The 24,979-nt window shown below is 39.2% G+C and overlaps 1 protein-coding gene across 2 annotated transcripts; it reads left to right on the top strand.

Annotated features, from left to right (window-relative positions):
- Positions 1-1,477: 1,477 nt before the first annotated feature.
- LOC114665122 (zinc finger protein 239-like) lies at positions 1,478-24,607 on the top strand. 2 transcript variants are annotated; one of them, XR_007934837.1, is made up of 4 exons: positions 1,478-1,592; positions 8,480-8,826; positions 19,876-22,762; positions 23,564-24,607. XR_007934837.1 is itself a non-coding variant. In XM_051927082.1 (3 exons), the coding sequence occupies exons 2-3, from the start codon at positions 8,517-8,519 to the stop codon at positions 20,658-20,660; spliced, it is 1,095 nt and encodes a 364-aa protein (XP_051783042.1). In that variant the 5' UTR covers positions 1,478-1,586; positions 8,480-8,516; the 3' UTR covers positions 20,661-24,607. The 2 variants fall into 2 exon arrangements, 1 of the variants encoding a protein (XP_051783042.1); XM_051927082.1 differs by having other exon boundaries at positions 1,478-1,586; positions 19,876-24,607.
- The last annotated feature ends 372 nt before the right edge of the window (positions 24,608-24,979 follow it).

Here is a 24,979-nt window from a genome sequence, read left to right as displayed (position 1 = left end):
ATGTTCATCACTGTTTTAAAACACATAGATGGTCATGTAAAACAGAGGCATTAGGCATTAATAGAAGTTTTATCAACAAAAAAGTGGTTGATGGGAGGAGAGCGGCTCATTGATTTGAGTTGTAACGAATGTCTGAAGACTTTTCTTTAAAATTTCAAACAAAACTTCACCTCTGTTGTCAATAACTCAAACTAAATCTTCATCTTTAAAAAATTCATCTTGCAGAACTAAAGTTCCACATCAACACAGAAAATCATATTTAGTTTTATCTTTAAGATGAACACCCCTTTAAAACTGCCATCAAGTGGTGGGTGTTAAACTGGGTGATCTGGTATGCCAGGCTACATCTTTTTTGCAGTGTTGAGTAAAGAAATAACATGTTAATCAGCTGCTCATGACCTCTATAATGTGAAGCGTTTCTCGGCCTCTCTGACACGATCAAGATGATGAGGTAGAGTAGAAGATGGATTTTTATAATACACATGCTGCCCAACGCAAAATATTGTAGCGTCCCAGCCAGGTTGAAGGCCTTTTGGAGTGACTGTTGGGTCCGATTGAGGGAGGGCGGAGTACAGCGCGGAGGACTGACAGTGGGGGTATGATTGACCCTGGGTTACCCGGGTCGAGAGGTTCGATGGAGAAGGGGCAAGAAGGTTGCGTTGTGGGGTTACGAAGTCGGCGTTTTTTTCTTTTTCTTTAACGGCGCCTCACAGGACCACAAATATGTGAAAAATATATGAGATTGAAAATAGTGCTTTTTCGCTTTTACATCCCTTTGTTTTTTTCTTCTTTACTGTTCATGTAAACTGTTTTGTGAGCTTTACTTCGTCCATCTGTTTTTTTTTCTTGTTTTAGAACCTGACGCGGAGGTCGCTGCAGTACTGTTGCGACTAAGCAGGGTGAGATTCAAAAACAGGTGCTTGAAACCTGGTGCTCCAAAGATGCTGAGTTTATTTAAAACAAGAAATTAACAGAACAGCCAAAAAGAAAAATACGCCCCCAGCCCGCTGTTTAGATCGCTGGGCACACCTCTAAACAAAGACATTTCACTATTTTTCCTTTACCCCTTTTCGTACGCTGCTCTTTGTAATCACTTTCTCTGTTCACTTTCGATGCCTCATTGTTCCATCTCCCCATCCATGCACACACGTACACACACCTCCTTCGTTCCTGTCTCCTCCCCTCCTTAGCACGCACCTTCTGTCGTCAACCCAAAGCCTCTCCTAAACACAGTAAATTGACATCATTCTAAATATTAATTACAAGACGTCATTATATGCTCGTCACGGATTGTACTTTTATGCCACTTTCGTCACGCTACAACTGACTTTTCCTACCCAATCATGGTTAAAGGGGTACAGGAACAGAAAAGGAAAGTAGATGCACGCAGATTCCTATAAACGAGAACGAGCGGACGCGCGTGCACGTAAACGGCAGGCAACGCGACGTGCTGTGACGTCATCAACTGCGACGAAAACTGAAGTGAGCGCGCTTCGTGTGTTTAAACTTGAGAAGTAAACGGGAAGCAGTGGTCGAGGTAATAGGCTTTTGTCACGCCAGGAGTCGTCTTTAAACTAGTCCTTGAGGTAGAGGTAAGTGTTCGGAGTTTTACATTAGTTACGCGACTTGAATCGCAGGTAAATGGAGTCAGAAGGATCCCGCTTGAGTGACTTTCTCTGTGTCGCGTGTGACTTGAAGCTCTCTGGCCTCACTGTGCGGCTCCCATTTCAACCTCAAAGCGACCACACACAATGTCGTATATTACCTTCAGTTAGAAGTTCAGTTTCTTCCGACAGAAATCGCGCTTTGTTGAGATAGTAAAGCAGTTACAGTAACACAAACCGCAGTTCAAGTCAAAGAGCAGCCATCATGTTAAGGAACATCTGTTCAAAATAAATAAATGTAGAGTTTGAAAGCATAACAAATTAATATATATTCTTAACTGTATCTAGTTGAGATATGTAATAAATCAGTGCACAAAAAGTACATAATAATGGTATCTATGTGTGGAAAGCCTTATTTTATTAGTAAAACATTTATCTAGTATCATAATTTATATAGTGTTTATCTGAGCTAAATGATGCATTGAAAATATGGAGAGCTCCTTTAGAACATTTACAATATGTTCGGTAGAAAGCCCAGTTTGGGCTGGTTGGTTTTGAGCCCTTGTAAAAAAAAAAATTTCTCCCAACTTATCTGTAGTTTTATTTTTTTTTCTCAACTTCCAGCCATCCTTATCATCAAACTCCTCTTTAGAGACTTCACAAATGATTGTATTTATAAGGACCTCTCTAATAATTGTATATCTATCTTTTATACAGCCATCTGTTAGTGAAGAAAGATTCATGGATCTTGACTTTGCTGACGATGCTGTGATCTTCGCAGAGTCAATGGAGGCGTGAGAGACTGAGTGAGGAGTCTGAGTGTCCTGATAAAAACCAACATCAGGCCTTTAATGACCTCTTGGGCACAGCCGTCAGCAGTGTGTCTGTCTGTTTAGAGAGTGTTGACCTTGTTGAGAGGTATACTTACCTTGTCAGTGACATTCATGTCTCTGGTGATTCTTCCTATGACGAGATGAGGTCACTGGAAAGGGGTGTGTGGCGCTCCCGATATCACAAAAGGACGAAGGTCCAAGTCTTTAGAGTCCTGATGCTTCCTGTCTTGCTATATGGTTGCCAGACATGGACGCTATCCAGTGACCTGAGATGAAGACAGGACTCCTTTGGTACTGTGTCTATCTGGAAAATCCTTGGGTACCGTTGGTTTGACTTTGTGTTGCTCATGGAGTCCCAAATGAGGCACATTACGTGCATTGTGAGGGAGCGTCAGTTATGGCACTATGGCCATGTGGCGCGTTTCCCCGAGGGTGATCCGGCTCGTAAGATCCTCATTGTTGGGGACCCAAATGGCTGGACCAGGCTAAGGGGTCGCCCACTTAACACCTGGCAGTGGCAGATAGAGGGTCATTTCCAGAGGGTAGGACTGGACCGTGTGTCTGCCTGGGGGGTTGCCAACCGGGATCCCAAGCTGTTTAGTCGTGTAGTGGGTGCGGCAACACACTGTACCAGTGCACGCTCCCCAACTTGACTTGACTATCTTTTATAAGTGTGTACTGTGCCTGTGCTAGGTTATTTTGCACCCTATGTTAAGCTTATTAGTGCGCCTCTTGTTTTACAAATAATTTACCTTTTTTTATAGAAATTCTAGAAAAAGAAAACAATCATTTCAGTTCATATAATTATTGCACCAAAAAATTATACATAGATTACATAATAATTTTTCTTTCCTTCTGTTTCACACTTTTTTTTTTTTTTTCCACAAAATCCTTCAAGTCCTTTGTGGAAGCTAGGTCATGTTCAATTGAAATTGTTGCCAAGTCTGTTTTGCAATATTGTTGAGTGTAAGTAAGTTTTGGTAAGTTTCAACTTTGAGAAACTACATTCACTACTCGCCTCTGAAACTGGAAGTGTTAGCAGTATTCTTAGGACAATGAAAACATTAGATAGATAGATAGATAGATAGATAGATAGATAGATAGATAGATAGATAGATAGATAGATGCTTTATTAATCCCAAGGGGAAATTCACATACTGCAGCAGCAGACTGATAAAGAACAATATTAAATTAAAGAATTAGGTACACAGTCAACCAGGCAGACGGATGAGACCTCTGTGCAGTCTGATTGCACTGAAAAGATAGAAGATGGAGAAACAAAGCCCTTAAAATGTTTGGTACTAGTGAACTAAATGGACAGCATGACAAAGGAAAATAGAAGTGTTTTCATTAATTCGTAACATTTATTGGGATAAAAAAAATATAGAAATTTACAGCAATTGGAATATTCTAGAAATAACATGCGTACAATCGGATCAGTTTTGAGGCCAATACAAGAGGTAATCTGCTCCCTTCAAGCCAATTTCCCTGTTTGGCTCCGTGGGGGACGTTTCACTGCCGTCTGTTTACTACACAAGCACCAATGTTTTGTGTGTGTGGCGTGAGTTAGTTGCAACATCTGAAGTACGAAATGGAAATGAACAGGTATACCTTTTCTCACTGTGTCTTATTTTATTTCCTTATTTTGTAATTATCATTTTTTAAACACATACAAATCACTTCAGAAAGCAAACAACACTTGTCTATCGAAAAATAGCACTCAAGGCCAACTGACTGTTCAGTAGCTAACCTGTGTGGCTCTGTCCAGCCCCCCCGTTATGATCTGCATCCTACACAAATGTCTAATTTGCTTTAATGGTGGCACCAGCCTCAAGCGTGTGTTTTATGTATTTTTTTTAATGTTATTATCTCTATATATAATCTTCATTTGGATCTTGATCTTTGTTTGTCCGCGAATGAATTAGAAGAAGAAGCACTAGATGGCAGTAGAGAGACAGCTAAAACATAGGCATTGCATTAAGAATCTCCTCCAGGCTTATACTACTGAATACTGTAGTACTCCAGTCACACCTCAAAACACAGACATTCAAACTAAACAAATTGTTGTGCTTTAAATTAACTAATCTTTATATGTAATCTTCATTTGGATCTTGATCTTTGTTTGTCCCGGAATTCCACGCATGCGTAGACCACCTTCCAGTTTAGTACGTTGTTGTTACTCACGGATGTCAACAATGTGCCGGAATAACGAAAGGGGTGGTGGACAGTGTTACGCTGGTTAGCTCCTGAGGCCTGGTTAGAGAATGAGATTGCCGAAAATAAAAGGTACGTGCCTACGTAACATATGGATGAAAGAAAGACAGTGGGTAAAATGAATGACAACGTAACAGCACGTCCCGGAAATTATTATTGTTACATTGTGGCCGGCGAGTGCTGCGCGTCTCACAGTTGTACCATGGCTTGCTCACATGTCAGTGAAGTGATCCCTGTTTATGCTTTAAAGAGCCTGGATACCTATGTGTCCTCCTTTTATAACCATTGCTCCGTGTATATTGCCTTACTCTTTGGATTGCCACAAAGCAACCTGCAAGATTGGAGAAAGGTTGAGAAGAGATCGTGAGAGGTAACGACAGCGTGGTGAAAACGAGACGGACTGTGAACGGAGAGAAGCAGAAATACTCCTACACCAGCACATAATTACTGTTCGGACAGTGATTCAGAGTAGGTCGTTCCTATCGAATCAATGTCCAAGGGTTTTGTTTTGTAATTTTGTTTCCCTTATTAAAAAATCATAATGCTGTGCGACGAAGGGCCCAGTTCACGACTGGCAGCTGCGTTTAAACAGGGAGCCCTTCACAGACAACTTTAACATGCATAACGTAGTTGGGCGCACATGGCTAGTTTCATTATAATTATCTTATTTTAATATATTTTGTTTTTGTGCAGTGTTGTCTTCTTGTAAAACACTAAAAGCTACATCCTGTATATTTAAATGTCTTATAGTAGTAGGGTGTTGTACCATATATTAGCCGTTATGGATGCAATGAGAAATCAAGCAAAATGACGCCTTTGATTGGCTAACAGATCAGATTACAATATGCAAGCTTTCGAGGCAACTCAGGGCCCTTCTTCAGGCAAAATGTAATTAATGTGTAAAAAATGTGCTATAGAAATAAATGTTATTTCCTAAATGTAATCGCACATACACATTTTTGAAGAGGAATCTCCTTACCAAATTTTTTTTCCAAGCCCAAGAAGAGATATCTCCAAAAAAAAAAAAAAAAAAAAGACTTGAGAAATAATAAAAAATAAGAAGCCAACAGATTCTGTAACACTTTTGCAAACCACACAAGCATGGCTTGCATCAGAGAACTTACGATCTGGTTGGTAAAACACAATGTATCTTTTTTGGGGAAAAAGATGTGATGTGACTGAAGATAAATTTTAATACTGGTGCTTTACTAAATCGTATAAACATTGTGGTTTGATGGGAGATTCGTAGAACTTTTTCATAATTGATGCCCTCATTGGATACTTAAAATTTTGCTGCTGTACAAGACCCTTTGTGCATATTGTGGTACAGCCCAGGAGAGAACATACCTGTTAAGCTTCATTTCAATTAGTGAAAATATTGAGCAAATGAGAGAAAATTTTTAAAAGGGAAAGACGTGGATAAAATTATAAGTGTGAAGACAGTTGAACAGCAGTGGAGCAGAGTTGAAAATGTTTAAAATCTCATGCAGGACTCATTCATTCGTGCTGAAATTAGAAGTAAAATACACCAGGGGCTAATAAAAATATTAAAAAGAAGCTGCAATGGCATAAAAAAAGACACATAAGGTGTACAAGAAAGAAAAGCATCTTGAGCATGGGAAAGGTCAGTCAGTCATTCTCCAACCCGCTATGTCCTACCACAGGGTCACAGGGGTCTGCTATAGTCAATCCCAGCCAGCACAGGGCGCAAGGCAGGAGGAACAAATCCCAGGCAGGGCGCCAGCCCACCTCAGGGCACACACACCCACACATCAAGCACACACTAGCACTGACCTGCATGTCTTTGGCCACATAGACACGGGGAGAACATGTAAACTCCATGCAGGGCAGACCTGGGAAGCGAACCCAGGTCTCCTTACTGCGAGGCAGAAGCGCTACCACTGTGCCACCGTGCCCATGGGAAAGGTGCTATATAAATATAATGCAGATCAAGAGAAATATTGAGAAAATGCAAATGATTATTAAATACATTTTTTCACCATTTTAGCAGTTAAAAAAAAATCATCAGGACTAGATTAAATGCCTACGGAGCTTAGTGAATACACATATAAACCATTGATGCATATTTTTCAGACGTCAGCACACATTGGGGAAATTCCTAAAGAACAGAAGATAGGAAAATAATATTTTGTAATATAAAATGGGTGATCAGACTGTAGGCCCGGTAAGTTTAACATGTTATTTCTTAACTCGACACTGCAAGAAAAATCACCCAGTTTAACACCCACCACTAGGTGTCAGTTTTTAAAGGGGAGTTCATCATAAAAAATAAAATTAAATAAGATTTTCCGTGTTGATGTGGAACTTTAGTTTTGCAGGATGAATTTGTTAAAGATGAAGATTTAGTTTGAATTATTAAATGCTTTCCTCCCACTGTTAAGTACTCTTTTTTCCCCCACCTTGTTAAACCTGGTGGCACAGTGGGTAGCACTGCTGCCTCGCAGTAAGGAGACCCAGGTTTGCTTCTGGAGTCCTCCCTGCGTGGAGTTTGCATGTTCTCCCCATGTCTGCATGGGTTTTCTCCAGGTGCTCCGGTTTCCTCCCACAGTCCAAAGACATGCAGGTTAGGTGCATTGGCGATCCTAAATTGTCCGTAGTGTGTGCTTGGTGTGTGTGTGCGCCCTGCGGTGGGTTGGGATTGGCTCCAGCAGACCCCCGTGACCCTGTAGTTAGAATATAGCAGGTTGGATAATGGATGGATATTAAACCTTCTTTTGATGCCTAATGCCTCTATTTTACATGCCCATCCGTGTGTTTTAAAACAGTGATGAACATTAACACAAGCCATTTATATTAAAAAAAGTACTAACTGGATTGAGTGGGAGAGTATTACGTTACTGAATTCAAAGTCCATGATGGCACTGCTTTACTGGGTATTAATTATTAAATATTCACTAAGCGGGGTGCAGAATATTGTAGTTCTTAGAATTAGGGAGGACAATATTCATGAAATCCGCTTTTGTGTGATGAAATCGTTTCACCCGTAAAAAGCAGCAGTTGAATGTTTAATATTGCAGGATGCAAATTATTTGTGTAGAACATCTCAATAAAAAGCATTCTGGTGTAGAGCCCGTTGTTCATTTAATAACTCGCATGTCCCATTACTTGTATCTAAATCTGAGACTCCATAACAGAAACACAATGCAGTGGCAACAAACCCTCATGTAGCTGGTGAGCAGCCCTGCAAGTTACCTGTTGACTTCATGGAGAACAAACCATTCAGTTATCAAACTTGCCCTAATTTTACTCATTGCTGTTTACATCTTTATAGTGGAATGCCTGCTTTTGTTGAATTGTTTAAATTTGCTGCTTTGATTTTATTGTACTGGTCCGTTGAGTTACACCCCACAATGTACTCTTTACCCTGATAAGTGTTTTATTATGGTGTCTGCTGTCAGTGTTGCCATCTAAAATAAGATGTGCTTGATTTTTACATTGTAGATTTGGTTTAATATCTCCCATGCTACTCCTTTATTTCTACTAAGTTGTCAGAGACATTCATCAGTCACTTCTTACATTAAAGTAGCATATGATGCAAATCCAGTGGCCTGCCATTCAGCACTTTTCAAGACAATGTGTGTGGGCCAAGTAGTGAATACTGATGGGCCACCTGAAGCCTGTTGTCCCCTCACTCCACACTCGATATGAAGAGTGACGAGTTTCTGTTAATATGCTGTAGTGTGATTTCTCTATACTGCCTAATTTGACATTAACTTTAACTGAGTTAATGCTATAGTAAGTAATTGAAATGTTTTTTGTCCTGAATTGGTGCAATTATGAGGGAATGAAATTGTGTTCTTTCAACAGCAAGGAAGACGCAGTTGCCATTAACTGTAACACCAGGATGGATGTGAAAGAGGAGACATGTGGGGCTGACATGAAGATAACAGAGATAATGTCTGTTAATATTAAGAAGGAGGACTGCGAGTGGGAGTCTATCCACCCTAACAAAGGGAGTCCCAGCATTAAGGATGAGGATTATGAACTGGTAACTGTGGGTATTAAAGAAGAGGCCAAGGAGACGTCTGAGATGCACAGACAATGTATGGAGTGTACTGAACTCAAAGTGAGGTCTGACAGAAGGAGTAATAAGGAAAAGCCATCTGTTGGACTACAGGAAGATCAGCCATCACCTACAGAGCAGTTTGGAGAAAGTAAGTGTGTGTGTGGTAGAGAGGTCTTGTGAGGTTTATGTGAAACTTTGCAGTGAGGTGTAACACTTTATGGTGAAAAGTGGGGACAGTGTTTCAAAGATGTTTGGTGCCTGGGATTTAATTGGAAAGAATTTGAGTCTCCTATTAGACTGTCCAGCTTGTGTCTGTGATGTTGTGGAATGTCTGGGGGCTACGCTTGATTTGAGGTTTAGTATACTTTATCTGTTACTGCTGACAGCAGACCTGCCAGAGTTGTATTTCCTACGATGAAGTTTTGTCCACTGGAGGTTTTTTTTATTTCTACTCTTTCCTTTTCTCCTTTGTCAGCTAGCCATATCTCTATTACCAGTTGTGAGTTGTGTGTAAGTTCTACTGATGCTCTGATCAGAATTTTTTTTTTTGGGGCCGATGCTGTTTATTACTTTCATATTGCTAGAACTGGCTAATGCAGATTTTTTTTCCCCATTTATGTATATGTAATTAAAGGAAATAAACTGTTCATCAGTTACAAATCACAATTGCAACATAAGAGCATAAGAAATCAGAGGGACGAGTGGGGAACATTCAGTCCATCAAGCCTGTTTGTTTAACTAATAGCTAAGATGTCCCAATATCTCATCCAGATTCTTCTTTTGTTCCAGACTTCCACAGCTCATTGTGTAAAGAAGTGCTTCCTGGCTTCAGTTTTAAGTGCACTCCCCCTTAAAGTCCACTGATGTCTCAGACTACGTGATTAACCTTTAAGTTGAAAGAGTTTTACTGGATCTGCTTTATTGATGCCATGGAGGATTTTAAATACCTGGATTAGACCTCCATGCAGTCTCCACTGCTCAGACTAAACAGATTTCGTTCTCTGAGTCTGTCCAAGTATGATATGTCCTTAAATCCCATGATACACTTAGTTGGTCTCCACTGCCCAGCTTCAACTGCTGCTATGTCTTTCTTGTACCAGAACTGCACACAGTACTCCAGATGAGGTCTTTCTAGTGCATTATATAGTGCAAGCATACTGTCCCTATTGTAAAAACTGTAGAATATAAATCAACATTTTATTTGTATTTTTCATTGCTTCTGTGCATTGCTTAGAAGATGAAAATATGGCATGAACAGAAAACCAAGAAGTGCTTTTCAGAGGATGTTTCCTGTAGCTCATTGTCTCCCATCTTGTGTTTATAACTAATGTTCCTTTTGCCCACATGTAGCACTTTGCACTTTTCTTCATTACATTGCAATTTCTCAAGTGTTTGTCCATTTCAGAAGCTTGTCCAAGACTTTCTGAATTGTTTTTGCTGCTTCCTCAGTGTCTGCCTTTCCTCCAGTTTTATTAATATCAGTCAATTTCAAGAGTTTACTAACTATACCAGAATCAGTGTTTATTAATATAAATCAGAAAAAGTAATGAGGGTTCAGGAACAGACTGCTGAGGGACTCCACTGATGACCCCATTCTCCTCTTATCTGTACTCTTTGTCTCCTGCTGGTTAACCAACTTGAGATCATGTTATAGGTTATCTCTGATGCCAACAGCTTCTACTTTCAAAATTAATCTTTGGTCCAGAACTGTAGAAAAAGCTTTGTGAAAGTTTAAGTAAATTATGTTGTACTAGACATTAAGCCCGTTACACTAACGGGTGCTAGAACAGTAGTACAAAGTAAAATAATAAAAAATAAAATAGAAACGTATATGACAATACAGTAAGTACAGGGTGGCCCACGAAAAAGTAGCCCGCCTTCCTGCCAGAGTGGCGCGGCGAGTGAATCCTTCCCCGTAGCACCTTGTCAATCCATCTGTCAGGGTATGTGAACTCGCAGAATAGCAGATATTGGTCAGTAGTCAACCCGCATGCGATTCATCAGGAACCTCTTCACGATCAGAAAGTCGGCGTCTGGTGTGCTGTGTCTGGAACTCAGATTGTGGGTCCCATATTTTTTGAGACAACAGTGAACGCGAACGTGTACATGAGAATTTTTGAGGAATTTTACGGACAGTTGACGCTGGAAGAACGCGAGAACGCCTTCTTCCAACAGGACGGCGCGACTTGTCACACGTGTCACTGGCACGAATTCGGGAGGCATTTACAGAAGACAGGATTGTCACCAAAGGATTGTGGCCACCGAGATCGCTGGACTTAACAACATGTGACTTTTATCTGTGGGGCAATTTGAAGGGAAAAGTGTACGCTAATAACCCGAGAACTTTACAGCAGTTGAAAGACAATATTCGTAATACAATTCAGAGCATTGGTGCCCCAGAGTTGCGTCGCGTATATGACAACATGTTAAGGTGCGCCCAAAACTGCATTGACGCACAAGGGGATCATTTCCAGCACTTTCTGTAAAGAGTGAGTAAAGGTTTTGGCATTTCAAGTTCTTTCTTTCTTTACGGAAGGCCGCCAGTAATACTATAGTAACGCGGGCTACTTTTTCGCGGGCCACCCTGTATAATTAATATTGCCTTAGTGTAAAACTTTGTAACAATCTGTAATACACAATAACTGAAGAAGAGTTTTAGGAAAATTTTTCTATTTTTTTAACCTCATGAAATTTTTCTATAAAATTTCATTATAGACAACATTTCTTGTAAATATTCTGTCTGAGTTTGGCAACAGTTTGCCTTGTTCAGGACCATCTACAACCTTGACAACAACATCTTGAAAACGTCTAACTCTTGATAATGCAACATATAACTGACCTTGGCTGAATACTGGTTCTGGAAAGTAAATGCCAACTTTTTCTAAGGTTTGACCCTGAGCTTTATTAATTGTTATGGCAAAGGCTAATGTAACTGGAAATTGTCGCCTTCTTAAGGTAAAGGGTAAATTAGTAGAGGATGGAGCCAAATCAATACGGGTAATAAAAGACCATGTCCCCTTCAGCTGAACCTGTTATTACTTGAGCAATGATGATGTTTCTTTTCAAGTCTTTAACAAAGAGGTGGGTTCCATTGCACAATCCTCTTTTAGTGTTTATATTCCTAAGAAGCATCATTGTTGCTCCCTTTTTAAGGTTCAGTTTATTCCTCGGCATTCCTGTTGGAGTTAGCTCATTAAGAAACTCAATAGGATAGTTCTGCATATCTTCCTCAGTTGAGTCATCAATTGAGTTTGAGCTGAGGAATGTCACAGTATTTCCTTCCAAAATGTTTAGCACCTCTTCCTTTATGGTATTAACATCAGAGTTCTTTGTCTTGCGATTGGATTTTTCGTGCCTTATGTTTTAGGTCTTACCTCATTTACTGAAATCCAATTGGATCGGCAACGCGATATTTAATAGGTCCCACCCTCTCTGTCTTGCGATTGGATTTTTTGTGCCTTATGTTTTAGGTCTTACCTCATTTACCGAAATTCGATTGGATCGGCTGCGCGATATTTAATAGGTCCCACCCTCTCTGTCTTGTGTGACGCGTCAGGCGGCCTTTGAAGCATCTGCTTTGAAGCATTGCACCGTGCCCCGCGCTTTAGGTCTTACCTCATTTACCGAAATCCGATTGGATCGGCCACGCGATATTTAATAGGTCCCGCCCTCTCTGTCTTGTGTGACGCGTCAGGCGGCCTTTGAAGCATCTGCTTTGAAGCATTGCACCGTGCCCCGCGCTTTAGGTCTTACCTCATTTACCGAAATCCGATTGGATCGGCTGCGCAATATTTAATAGGTCCCACCCTCTCTGTCTTGTGTGACGCGTCAGGCGGCCTTTGAAGCATCTGCTTTGAAGCATTGCACCGTGCCCCGCGCTTTAGGTCTTACCTCATTTACCGAAATCCGATTGGATCGGCCACGCGATATTTAATAGGTCCCGCCCTCTCTGTCTTGTGTGACGCGTCAGGCGGCCTTTGAAGCATCTGCTTTGAAGCATTGCACCGTGCCCCGCGCTTTAGGTCTTACCTCATTTACCGAAATCCGATTGGATCGGCTGCGCAATATTTAATAGGTCCCACCCTCTCTGTCTTGTGTGACGCGTCAGGCGGCCTTTGAAGCATCTGCTTTGAAGCATTGCACCGTGCCCCGCGCTTTAGGTCTTACCTCATTTACCGAAATCCGATTGGATCGGCCACGCGATATTTAATAGGTCCCGCCCTCTCTGTCTTGTGTGACGCGTCAGGCGGCCTTTGAAGCATCTGCTTTGCAGCATCGCACCGTGCCCCACGCATGCGCACTTCACTAGAAGACACACACACACACACACGGACACATGGACACACACAGGTTTTATTAAAGAGGATGCTTTTGCTTTTATCAATTATTGCAGTTGCCAGTCCAAAAAATTCTAAACAATCTGGCAAGATCATCTTCTCATAAACTCATGCTGTCATTTAATATATTGCTTCCATAAAGGTACTTTTCTAATTTATTTCTTACTAGCTGTGTTACTCAGCTTTGCCCAGGAAAAATTCTAAAATAATACACCTGAGTTATAGTGCCATCAGTTATCAGAATTGGTATGTGACTGAGTTCTTTTATGTATACAATATCGGTAGTTGTTTTTTTTTTTTTTCCCCTTTTTAACACAATATTATTAATTCATTGGATCTCTTTACTATTTATTTCACATGCTATATACTAGTGTTGGGAGGTATACTGGTTCATACTGAAAACCGTTTTTTTTTTTTTTTATGATTTGGGTTTTTCTTATACCACAACTCCAGTTTAAATGGCCTAAACAATGTTTGGAACATGGCGCAGTGGGAAACTGTTTAAGGGGTGACCTTTTTCACTGCTACACCGCTAAACACACATGCAACGTAGTACATGCATTAGCGAAGGTACTTAGGAGAACATTCCGAAACTGAAGCTGTAGCAGATGATAAAGTTGAATATCATGACACAGAAGAACTTTTGCCGAAAAAAGGAGCTGTGTCTGTTGTTTGGAGATACTTTGGTTTTAAAAGGTCGGATGTGGACCAAACAACTAAGTACTGCAAATGCTATCTAGCTAAAGTTGTCGCCAGAGGCAGCAATACAAGCAATTTTCTGCACCACCTTAGCCGCAAACATGCTTTGTAGTACCCTGAATGTATGGAACTAAGATTGGCATCCTCCATGTCCTCAGGTAAAACTTAAAAAGCTAAAGGACACTCAATTCAGACGTCACTTGTAGACGCCTTTGCTGGAGGTACTGCCTATAACAAAAAAAGCAAGTGGTGGATTGAGAGAACCAACGCCATTACAATCCATATAGCTAACATGTCAGTGGACAGAGATTGTTAACATTAACAGAAAGTGAAGTTGGTTTACAAAACATATTTAGTATTTATTCCTTTTCTAAGACATGTTCAGTGCAATACAACATTTGACAAGCAGCTCTGGATATTTGACTAAGTCTAAATGCCTCTTTGGATGGTTGAAAATATGTTGTCAAAATTTTAGCTTTAGTTGTTTGCAAAATTTGTTCAATAAAAAGGTTCTATATTTTGACTGCAACTGTCATGTAATGTGATTCCTTCTCTTCATTAGTGTCACCTCCTTGAAAACTATCACTTTATGGGGCCATGCAAACCTGGATTAATACTTGTGTGCACATTAAAATGTTTCTTGTACAATTCTCGTGACAGTAGAATAGGTTATTCTAAGCCAGTCTACTGCAGTAATTGCAGTGGAAAATGTGGTTAACATCCACTCATGCATGGGAAGAAAATCGCATTGAATACCGTGAAACTGGCATAATTTTGAGAAATACCGTGATATAGAATTTTGGTCATACCGCCCAGCACTAATATATACACTTGTCCTGGAGTTAAATGTTTGTGCCGTAGATTAATTTCTGCTTTCCCTAGTGACTGACTTTGGTTTTTTTTTTTTTTTGATAATCTTTGAAAAACAATTTTATAGGACATTGTATTCTTTTCAATTGAAACAGGTATGTAGGAATAATGGGAATTTTGCATATGAATATAATTACACCATGTAGCACATCCTGTATAAATGGGAACAATGGTTTAACTCTGAAAATATAGGGAACTAAAAATTGAACCCAGTATAAACTGAATTAAACTTGCAAGATAAAGTGAAATAAAAAGTAGAGGAAAGCACAAATCCTAACCGTGGAATAAGCACTACGTACGTATCGTACAACAAGAAGTGAATTAAGCTTAACTTCAGATGTTCATTCTTACTTTGTTCACACAAGAATTTATTTTCAAGTTTGCTTCCAGGTGTTATGTTCACTAGTAAGGAGAATTCAGTATTACACTTTGTATATATTTTTTAACTTTATTAATATTACTTTATAGGTGAATCGTGTTTTACTTAAACTTGTTATAAACATTATAGCTGATTACAGGCTGCGCATTTACTTACCACATGTAGTGAACTGAACATTTTAAGCAATGTATAGAAAAGAACAGGTTAAAAGAAATAATATGGTGAACTACGTACAGCATCGACTGCAGGAGGCATCTATAGTTGTTGGTGTTGATGTAGAAAAGATTACAGCAGAATTTTATACAGTAGCATAGGACATTAACAATAGCATTATTGGGTAAAGATAATTTAAGGTTGATTAATTCAAAGCTAAAAATGGCTAAATATCTCAGCTGTGTGTTGTCATCAAAGCCTAAAATTAGTACTGCCTCATTTATACAGTTTGAATAAATGTATACGAATAAAAAAAAAGCTGTCACTCTAAAGTACTGTCCTGTTCTCTTTCTGTCACATTCTGAGAAGCTTCATCTAAACTAGCCATAAAAAAATAAAAATCGCACTCTAATCTGTTCCATTTTGACTTGGCTCCATCGGTTATCATTTTTTTTACTTCCTTTTTGTTTTTCATCTTTATAATTTTAACTTCAAAGTGTTTAAAACACTATTTGTTGATTTTGTAAAATTAATAATAATGATGGGCAATAGAGTTGACTTTTTCAAAAACACAAGGCTATACACTGGCACAAAAAAAATAATGTAATCTGATATTTATTGTCAAATATGGTATTTACAGTACATGAAAGGCGCATTTAGCCAAGTGCATCACGACTCCTCTGTCGGCTGCCAGAATCTCACTTCGTAAATTATATCAAATATAACTTCACAATGGATAATGATAAGTAAAACAGTGGAGTTTTCTTTTGAATGTGTTACATTTTGTGTGCAAATAGCAAAATTTACTAAAAACATTTTTTTTTTTCTTTTAACCCTCTTTAAGGATTTGGCAAGACATTTTTCAGGAAAGGGTCCAGATTTTAGTAAACGTGGAAATAAGTTATAAATGGAAGTGCCTTTTTGTAAATGCAATATGTCTAAACACAATCCAAGATAAGACAAAAAGATGGACTCTGAGGTAAATGCTCTAATCCAGCGAGACAAAGAAACCGTTGTCTCAAAGTGGCAACGAATTCCAAACGCAGCAGTTTTCACCTTCAACGACATGCTGTATTTGTTGACGTATGTAATTAAACCTTCTGAGTACTGATGAATTCGTCTGAAGCAGTGCAACTCTCTGGCAAATTGAAATTCTAGTCCCTCATGTCTCCATTTGCCATGATATTGCAACTAAGATGTGGTGGGGTATGTTTTAATACCTTTTATACTTGGATCAGTTGCTAAAAACTCACTGTACTTGCAGCCATAACTCCTGGCAAAAAGTATATAGCACAATTGTTATATGCATTGCCTTTAAGCTTCGCCAAACCTTCCTTCTCTCTCTCTCTCTCTGCTTTTGCAGACGGCTTTAATTTGCAGTGCTGTGGGGACACAGTGCATTAGAATCTCCCACTCGCAAGAGCATTATTAATGATAAATGTCAGGAAACAAAAGACACACATTGGCTAATTTTCTTATTCCTCCAATGGCAATACATTTCAATCAAATCCATCCAGGTATTAAGATTTTGGGGTTTTTAATTTTTCTGTTGTGGGTTTTTTTCAACACCTTAAGTGGATGTCCTAAATGTATCACCCTGTCCAATTTTAACTTTTTAGCTAAACAAAAAATTTGTTTTTATTGATAAATGAATGAGGCAGTTAACCAACTTTGCATTTTTTAATGTGTGTGTGTATGTATATATAACATAACATAATCTCAATAATTCAAAGGTAGAAAGTGTGCATTACTGAGTCCCATTATTGACAGTTTTTCAAAATGAACACCAAATGCAATTACAGTGAACAAAGTCACTTCAATAGAGTACTAGTAGTTTATTTAATCTTTTGAGTAATATTTTACTCCTCTTCATCTGTATTACTGTGACTGTTCAATATCTTACCCCCGGGGGGCTTGGGGAGGGGGGAATCTACTATTGTACTGCCTTAAAGGCCATGATAGTGTTTTTACAGGAGACTCGTCTTTCATTTAAGGACCAGTTTTAACTGAAAAGAGGTTAGATTGGACAAATCTTTTATTCCAGCTATGATAAGAAATCTGGAAGTTAGAGAATTTTAATCCATAAAACAATCCCACTTGTAGCAAGAGATATAGTATTTGATACTGAATAGCCCTATGCCATGGTTTTGGGGGCTCTATTCAACTCTAAAGTAATCTTGATACTTACAGTATATACAGTACGTGCCTAATGCAGACAACAGAGAATTAGCATCTGCACCTGCTAAGCAATGGTACCCAGACTGCTGTTAGGTACTAGGATGAAATTCTCAGAGCCTTTGTCAAATCTTATACTGGTGTTGTGGGCCCTGGTTTCCTCCTGATGAAGGACAATGTCTGGCCCCATGTGGCCAGGGTGTGTAGGGAGTTCGGGGATGGCGAAGACATTCATGTCATTGACTGAGCCACATGTCTCCAAGCTCTTGTCATTTAATGGCCCGTCTCCTGGTATCTCCTCCATGCACTTGAGACCTTCTTGCGATGGCACATATAAATGTGCCATCATGGAGAAACTGGACTACCTGTGCAGGTACCACCTCATGCTACTAATATTGACAAGAACACTATCAAAATACAAAACGAGATAAGAATCGGTCATTAAGGGTAAGGAGAGAGCATTTGTCTTTGGCCATCACCTGCAAATCCATTCCCTTTTTGGGGTTTGTCTTTGTTGTCTCTTTAGGTTTGTCTTTTGTTTGCACCAAAGCAGATGACCTTGATTCACAATTGCTTATCCTTTCTAACTGGACAGACTGCTATCCCTGAAGCTTCTCTGACGTGGTGGTAGACTGTGAGGATCAAGTGTTCCCTTCATTTTTTTTAAGCAGTATATTTGCTTTTTAGTCATGTGGTTTTAGTCTTAATGTGGAGTATTATCAGGGCACATTCCAGTTATTAAAGGTGCATTTCACATACTTGACATAGCACTCCGTTTTAAAAACGGAACTCTGTTCAATATTGTGATAACTGAAGATTATCACTTTTTAACCTCAATTACTCAAATAAAATAAGAACATCATGTAATATTCAATAGTATTTTCAAACTCTGATGACGTAGTTCTCTAAGTTTTAGGATACTTATGGGATTTATCAAGTCGCATTTATTTCTTCACAGTCATGGTAGTGCTGGGCGGTATGACCAAAATTGTATATCACGGTATTTTTCAAAATTATCCCAGTTTCACGGTATTCAACGGTATTTTCTTCCCATGGATGAGTGGATGTTAACCACATTTTCACAGTTACTGCAGTAGACTGGCTAAGAATAACCTATTCCACTGTCATGAGAATTGTACATTGTACCAAAAAAAGCATTTTAATGTGCACACAAGTATTAATCCAGGTTTGCATGGCCCCATAAAGTGATAGTTCTCAAGGGGGTGACACTAATGAAGAGAAGGAATCACATTACATAACAGTTGCAGTCAAAATATAGAACCTTTTTATTGAACAAATTTTGCAAACAACTAAAACTAAAATTTTGACAACATATTTTCAACCATCCAAAGAGGCATTTAGACTTAGTCAAATATCCAGAGGTGCTTGTCAAATGTTGTACTGCACTGAACATGTCTTATATAAGGAATAAATACTAAATATTTTTTTGTAAACCAACTACACTTTCTGTTAATGTTAACAATCTCTGTCCACTGACACGTTAGCTATATGGATTGTAATGGCGTTGGTTATCTAGATCCACTGCTTGCTTTTTTTGTTATAGGCAGTACCTCCAGCAAACACATCTACAAGTGACGTCTGACTCGAGTGTCCTTTAGCTTTTTAAGTTTTACCTGAGGACGTGGAGGATGCCAATCTTAGTTCCATACATTCATGGTACTACAAAGCATGTTTGTGGCTAAGGTGTTGCAGAAAATTGCTTGTATTGCTGCCTCTGGCGGCAACTTTAGCTCGACAGCATTTGCAGTAACTAGTTGTTTGGTCCACATCCGACCTTTTAAAACCAAAGTATCTCCAGACAACAGACATGGCTCCTTTTTTTCAGCAAAAGTTCTTCTGTGTCATCATGTTCAACTTTATCGTCTGCTACAACTTCAGTTTCAGGATGTTCTGTGTCCATTTTCAATACTCAGTACCTCCACTAATACATGTACTACGTTGCATGCATGTTTAGCGGTGTAGCGGTGAAAAAGGTCCCCCTTAAACAGTTTCCTGCTGCGCCATGTTCCAAACATTGTTTGGGCTATTTAAACCAGTGTTGCGGTATAAGAAAAACCCATATCATAAAAAAAATAAAAAGCGGTTTTCGGTATGAACCAGTATACCTCCCAACACTAAGTCATGGTATACTATATATTAGCTTGTGGCATAAAATTGCATTCTAAAGTGAAGTGTTTTTAATACATTTTTAAAATAACTGGCCTGATCTTGATTTTTATGATGCAGATGAATGGTACTGGTTTGCCAATGTGAAAACAAATTTTTTAAAAGATTTGACTTATCCTTTTAACAAAATGTGACCAATGATCATGTCATTTTTTTAAACATGTGATCTTTTTAATTTACTGTTTCAGCTTATTTGCTTCAGTGATTGTGCTCATGTGGTGAGTAGCTGTAATACAAAATTAACATGCTGTAACCTACGTTTTGTGATTTCTTATGGTTTTAAAAGGTTTTCCTGAATTTCAACCACCATTTACAGAAATTAATGTTGTGACTCAATATCCATAAAAAGATAGTGGATTGAAAAAGACAACTCTTCTGCTTTTATTTTTAACTACAGGAAACAGACCTCTCTGCAGTTTTCAATGTGGCAAACAATTCTCACAAATGAACCATCCACAGAACCACAAAAGGATTCACAAAGGTGAAAAGCTACCTTGTTGTTCTGAATGTGGCAAACAATTCTCACGTTTTAGCACACTCCGGAGACACAAAATGATTCACACAGGAGAAAGGCCACATTGCTGTTCTGAATGTGGCAAACAATTCTCTCAAAGGAGTGGTCTACAGAGACACAATAGAATTCACACTGGAGAAAAGCCATATTGCTGTACTGAATGTGGCAAGCAGTTCTCGGACAGAAGCTATCTTCAGAGCCACACAAGAATTCACACTGGAGAAAAGCTGTACTGTTGTAAAGAATGTGGCAGACAATTTTCACAAATTAGCCATCTCCAGAACCACAGAAGTATTCACACAGGAGAAAAGCCACATTGCTGTTCTGAATGTGGAAAACAATTTTCACGTATTAGCACTCTTCAGAGACACAAAATGATTCACACAGGAGAGAGGCCACATTGCTGTTCTGAATGTGGCAAACAATTCTCTCAAAGGAGTGTTCTACAGAGACACATTAGAATTCACACTGGTGAGAAGCCATATTGCTGTACTGACTGTGGCAGGCAGTTCTCTGACAGAAGCCATCTTCGGAGCCATGCAAGAATTCACACTGGAGCAAAAATGTGTTGTTGTAATGAATGTGGCAAACGATTCTCGCAGATTGGCCATCTCCAGGTACACAAAAGGACCCATGCAGATGAAAAGCCGCATTGCTGTTCTGAATGAGACAAACAGTTCACAGAAATCAGCCATCTCTAGATCCACAAAAGGATTCACACAGGTTAAAAGTCCCATTGCTGTTCTGAATGTGGCAAATCATTTTGTGTAATGAATGGTTAAAAAAAGGAGTGAGCAGAATTCACATTGAAGAGAAGTAATGGCTTACAACAGGGGCATCTTTCTTGCTCCCAAAATCTTTTATAACAAAGCCCACAATCTGAAGGTACTCATCAAGCCCCAAGTAGTTATTAAGGTGACTCTTTGACTTCTTTCTCCCTTCTGCTTCTTCACGTCTCTAATGTACTCCTTCAGGGCTCTAATCCACTTAGTGGCTTACTGCAGGGACAACTTTCCTGCTCCCAAAATCCAAACAAACATTTGTTGAAACTTTGTTCCAATAGCCTGCCTCTCCACCATCTACAAACTATTCACAACAATAGACACCGAGTCAAATTACATCCACCTGAACCATAGCTTCTTGATGGCAATAACACCAAAAGGAAGCAAAACATCATATGGAACGAAATGCCACCTGCTACTCGGCAAAATGATCAAGGAATGCTGTTAAAAGCAGAAACCTCAGTTTGACATGGATTGATTAACAAAAGAAGTATATGACTGTGTACCTCACTGTTGGATCCTGAAATGTCTACACCTATACAAAATCCACCCCATTGTGTTAAGTTTCATCTGAACCACCTTGCCTCACTGGCAAACAGCCCAGCAACGTCACCACAACAAAGGGTAAATCGCTATCCTGAAGATGAAAATAATGAGTGTCACTTAAACATTACTCTTTTAATCACCCCTACAGTTCTGCCTAGCATTAAATCATTAAGCACTGTCCTAAATAACCTTGGTTATGGATGTATAATCGGCTGTTGCAATGAACCGAAACAGTTTGAACCAAACTGTTCAGCTCCTGCAGCCAACAACTGAAGGAACACTTAGCAAAAATGTTTTCAAGTGACATAAGAATGGCTTTTCAGCTTAACAAATGTGCCAAAGCTCTCTCCATTAATGGAAAACTAACCTTGACTGCAAATGTCAACCTTGATCAGGAGTGTGTTATTAAAAACTTAAATCCAGACAAAACATACAAATTCCTGGGCATTTGTAGATCAGAGGTAAACCACAAGACACTAAGAGAGTGTGTCATCAAGGAATACATCAGCAGAGCAAAATGAATCCTTAGGAACTTCCTCACAACATGTTAACAACGATAAACCATAAATCAAAGTGCAGTCTTGGTGCTGTTCTACAGTTTTGGTATCGTCAAAATAAACTTCATAAACTGGACACCAAAACAGTCTCCCAAGAGTCTACATCCCAGGATCAGGAGGAGGTGTTGACCTACTTTAAATTGACTACACGTACAGACCAGCAATAATTGAACTACAAACTTAGATGATGACCTCCAAGGATCCAAATGTACAAAAAGTATTTAATTGTGAATTAAGAAAACCCCAAACGATATGCGTAATGAAATTAGCTCAGGTATTCCAGAAAAATAAGGAAATGACGGAACCGCCCCATTGTGCACAGATGGACACAGTACACAGCAGAAGAAAGAATTTGAAAACATTACAATTATGAATATCACAAGCATGCTGCCCTCCTCCAACAGTTCTATGTGTACCCTGAACTTACCCATGCATGGCTCATAAGTACAATCAAAACATGAATATCTAATTATGGCTGGCACACAAGGTGGCTCAGGGCATCAATAGAAGAAACCATTGCATTACCAATATGTACCACTTCTGACAAACATGGCAAGAAACTGCCACCCGTTTTGTTGTGAAGCACTGAAGGCTAAAGAATTACGTACTGAAAGATGCAATAAAGTGGCCAGGCTACTTCTTTAGAGAATCTGTAAAAAATGGAAAGGACCAGCACCAGAAAAACACCGGGACCGTAATCCAGACTGCATAATGGAAAATTATGGAGGTGTTGGTATTTCAGGACACACCAATACCAACTGACAGAAAAACAGATATAGTCATTGAGGAAAAACCATTTAAGAAATCCTGGATAACGGACATATCAGTTCTTACTTTCTACTCGGGTCTAAGAAAGGGAGAGGCAATAAATAGCAAAGTACAGTGGTACCTCTGGTCACGACCGTAATTCGTTCCAAAACTCTGGATGTGACACGAACAAAATTTCCCCATAAGATTGTATGTAAATACAATTACAGTTTGTACGGTCTGGAACGGATTATGTAAATATATATTTTTTTAAGCACAAAAATAGTTAATTATACCATAGAATGCACAGCGTAATAGTAAACTAAATGTAAAAACATTGAATAACACTGAGAAAACCTTGAACAACAGAGAAAACTACCATTGTAAGAGTTGGCGCTATAGTGCTACGAACCGCTCGCTGTAAACACTTTGAGTTTTAAGCACAGGGGAAAAAAATTAAATGCCACTTCTCTTGCAGAACCTTTCAAACCGTCCTCTACTGGCTTTAAATTCCTCACCTTCGCCACTCGAAGAAGGATTTTTTTTCAGCCAATCGCCACGAATCTTCCTGGCTTTCTCGCATATGATCGCCTCGCTTACGCTATCCCCTGCAAGTTGCTTCTCGTTCAACCACACTAGCAACAGTTTTCCCACCTCTTCCAGCACTTGAGGTCTCTGCTTGGTTAACATTGTAACTCCTTTTACAACATCAGCTGCTTTGTTAGGTCCTGTATACGCAAACAAAAGAAAATGGGAAACAGAGAATGGGAAATCATTGGTGTGTATAAACGCGTGTAGGGAAACTGGCCGGCAGTGTTTTTGTTCGCTCACCAGAGCGTGTGGTCATGAACAGATGCAAAATTTTGGCAAACTTTTTGATCGTAACCTGATTTGTACGTGTTTGGAAATGTTCGTGACCAGTGGTTCTACTGTACAAAGAAATGTGATCTGAGATATACTAAATGTGGGAAAAAAAAAACGGAAGAGTTCTGGTTGTGGTAAGAGTAACAGGTTTAATAAAATGAAACTTTCAGGCCCATCTTAACAGAGTACCACTTACCATGACTCCATTGCAAAAATCAATAGTAAATTGCCTTAATAGTAGAAATGCATGCTGCAAATTTAAGGAAGTAAGAAATAATGTATTACAACCAACCAGACCATCTTGAGTAAAGAGTACGGTTCAGTCCTGTTTTGATAGTAAGCATACCAAAAAAAAATTTTGAGAAGTTAGCCCAGAACAATAGTGCTGTAATTAAAGTATGGACTGGACACCAAAACAAGAAAACTGCTACCTTCACATCAAGTCATACAGAGGAAATTGTGCATTCCAAGACGTTACATCCCAAGTTAGACTGACTTGCATTTCAGTCTGGATGGGCACATGAGTGGGCGATGTGACGCCCTGATCTAAATTGGACGATTTTTTCACCACAAATGACTCAATCACTGATTGGTTAATTAGCCGATTGCAAAAAATGATTGTTTTTCAGAATCTGCTTTTCTACACTTCAAGTATTGCCGTTGCATTACTGTGTTAGAGGAATAGCGCACGTCATTCTGCTGACGAACTTCCTGTAAACAGTCAGCTGAGAGTTCAACTTTAGGAGAGAGTGAAGGTGAGACTATTGGCTTTTACATTTAAAGAAAGTGGAGAAAGAAACTGAGAAACGGGAATCTGAAGAGTCGGCCTGTGCCTGGAGAAGAATGGCAGAAGTAGACTTCTGTGTTGTGCAGCTAAACTTGATGTAGAAGAAAAGTGAGGCACGTCTTTGGCAGAAATTAAGAGAGAAGCTGCTTTAATCAGTTCAGACCTTTTCATTTTGTTTTTTTAATTAAAACAGAGACTCGCTGCCTGAGTGTGGATGTTGACCAACCTGGTGTTTAGCATAACACCTCACATTTTGAAATATTTCAAAAATTGATGAGGAATATTTTGTTCTCGTTGTTTAGTAAATAAAAGGCTTTGACATAAGTGCCAAATTTGTCTGTTTTATTTGTAAACATGTTAAGAATATATATCTTGTATAGTTTTTGAAAAACATTAAATAACATTTTATTAGAGTTGTCAAACAAACTTAAACCTCGACAAATCGGTTGTATTCTTGGAAATCCTTTCATCACCAGGGAAAAACACACATGAATAGAACTTGTGTAACAAGAATGTAAGTTTACAGGAATAGCACAATGCCTACCTACAGTTGTCCTTTTCATTCTCCAAACTGCTAGACTAGTGGTTTCTAAATGCTGACTAGCCCCTGTGAGCCAACTTTAACCTGCCCATGTGAATTAATTGATAAAATAACTAGCCATGTGCGCCCAACTACGTTGCGCGCGTTAAAGTTGTCTGTGAAG

This window comes from Erpetoichthys calabaricus, chromosome 1 (genome assembly GCF_900747795.2).
Source record: "Erpetoichthys calabaricus chromosome 1, fErpCal1.3, whole genome shotgun sequence".
NCBI classification, from domain to species: Eukaryota; Metazoa; Chordata; class Cladistia; order Polypteriformes; family Polypteridae; genus Erpetoichthys; species Erpetoichthys calabaricus.
Note: the sequence above shows the minus strand (reverse complement) of the source record. Positions and strands in the feature narration are given on the sequence as shown.

Bases quoted from the DNA above. Each gene is read 5' to 3' on its own strand.
- LOC114665122 (XM_051927082.1), top strand. From the start codon at position 8,517: ATGGATGTGAAAGAGGAGACATGTGGGGCTGACATGAAGATAACAGAG. The intron at 8,827-19,875 runs GTAAGTGTGTGT...TTTTAACTACAG, and splicing joins TACAGAGCAGTTTGGAGAAA to GAAACAGACCTCTCTGCAGT.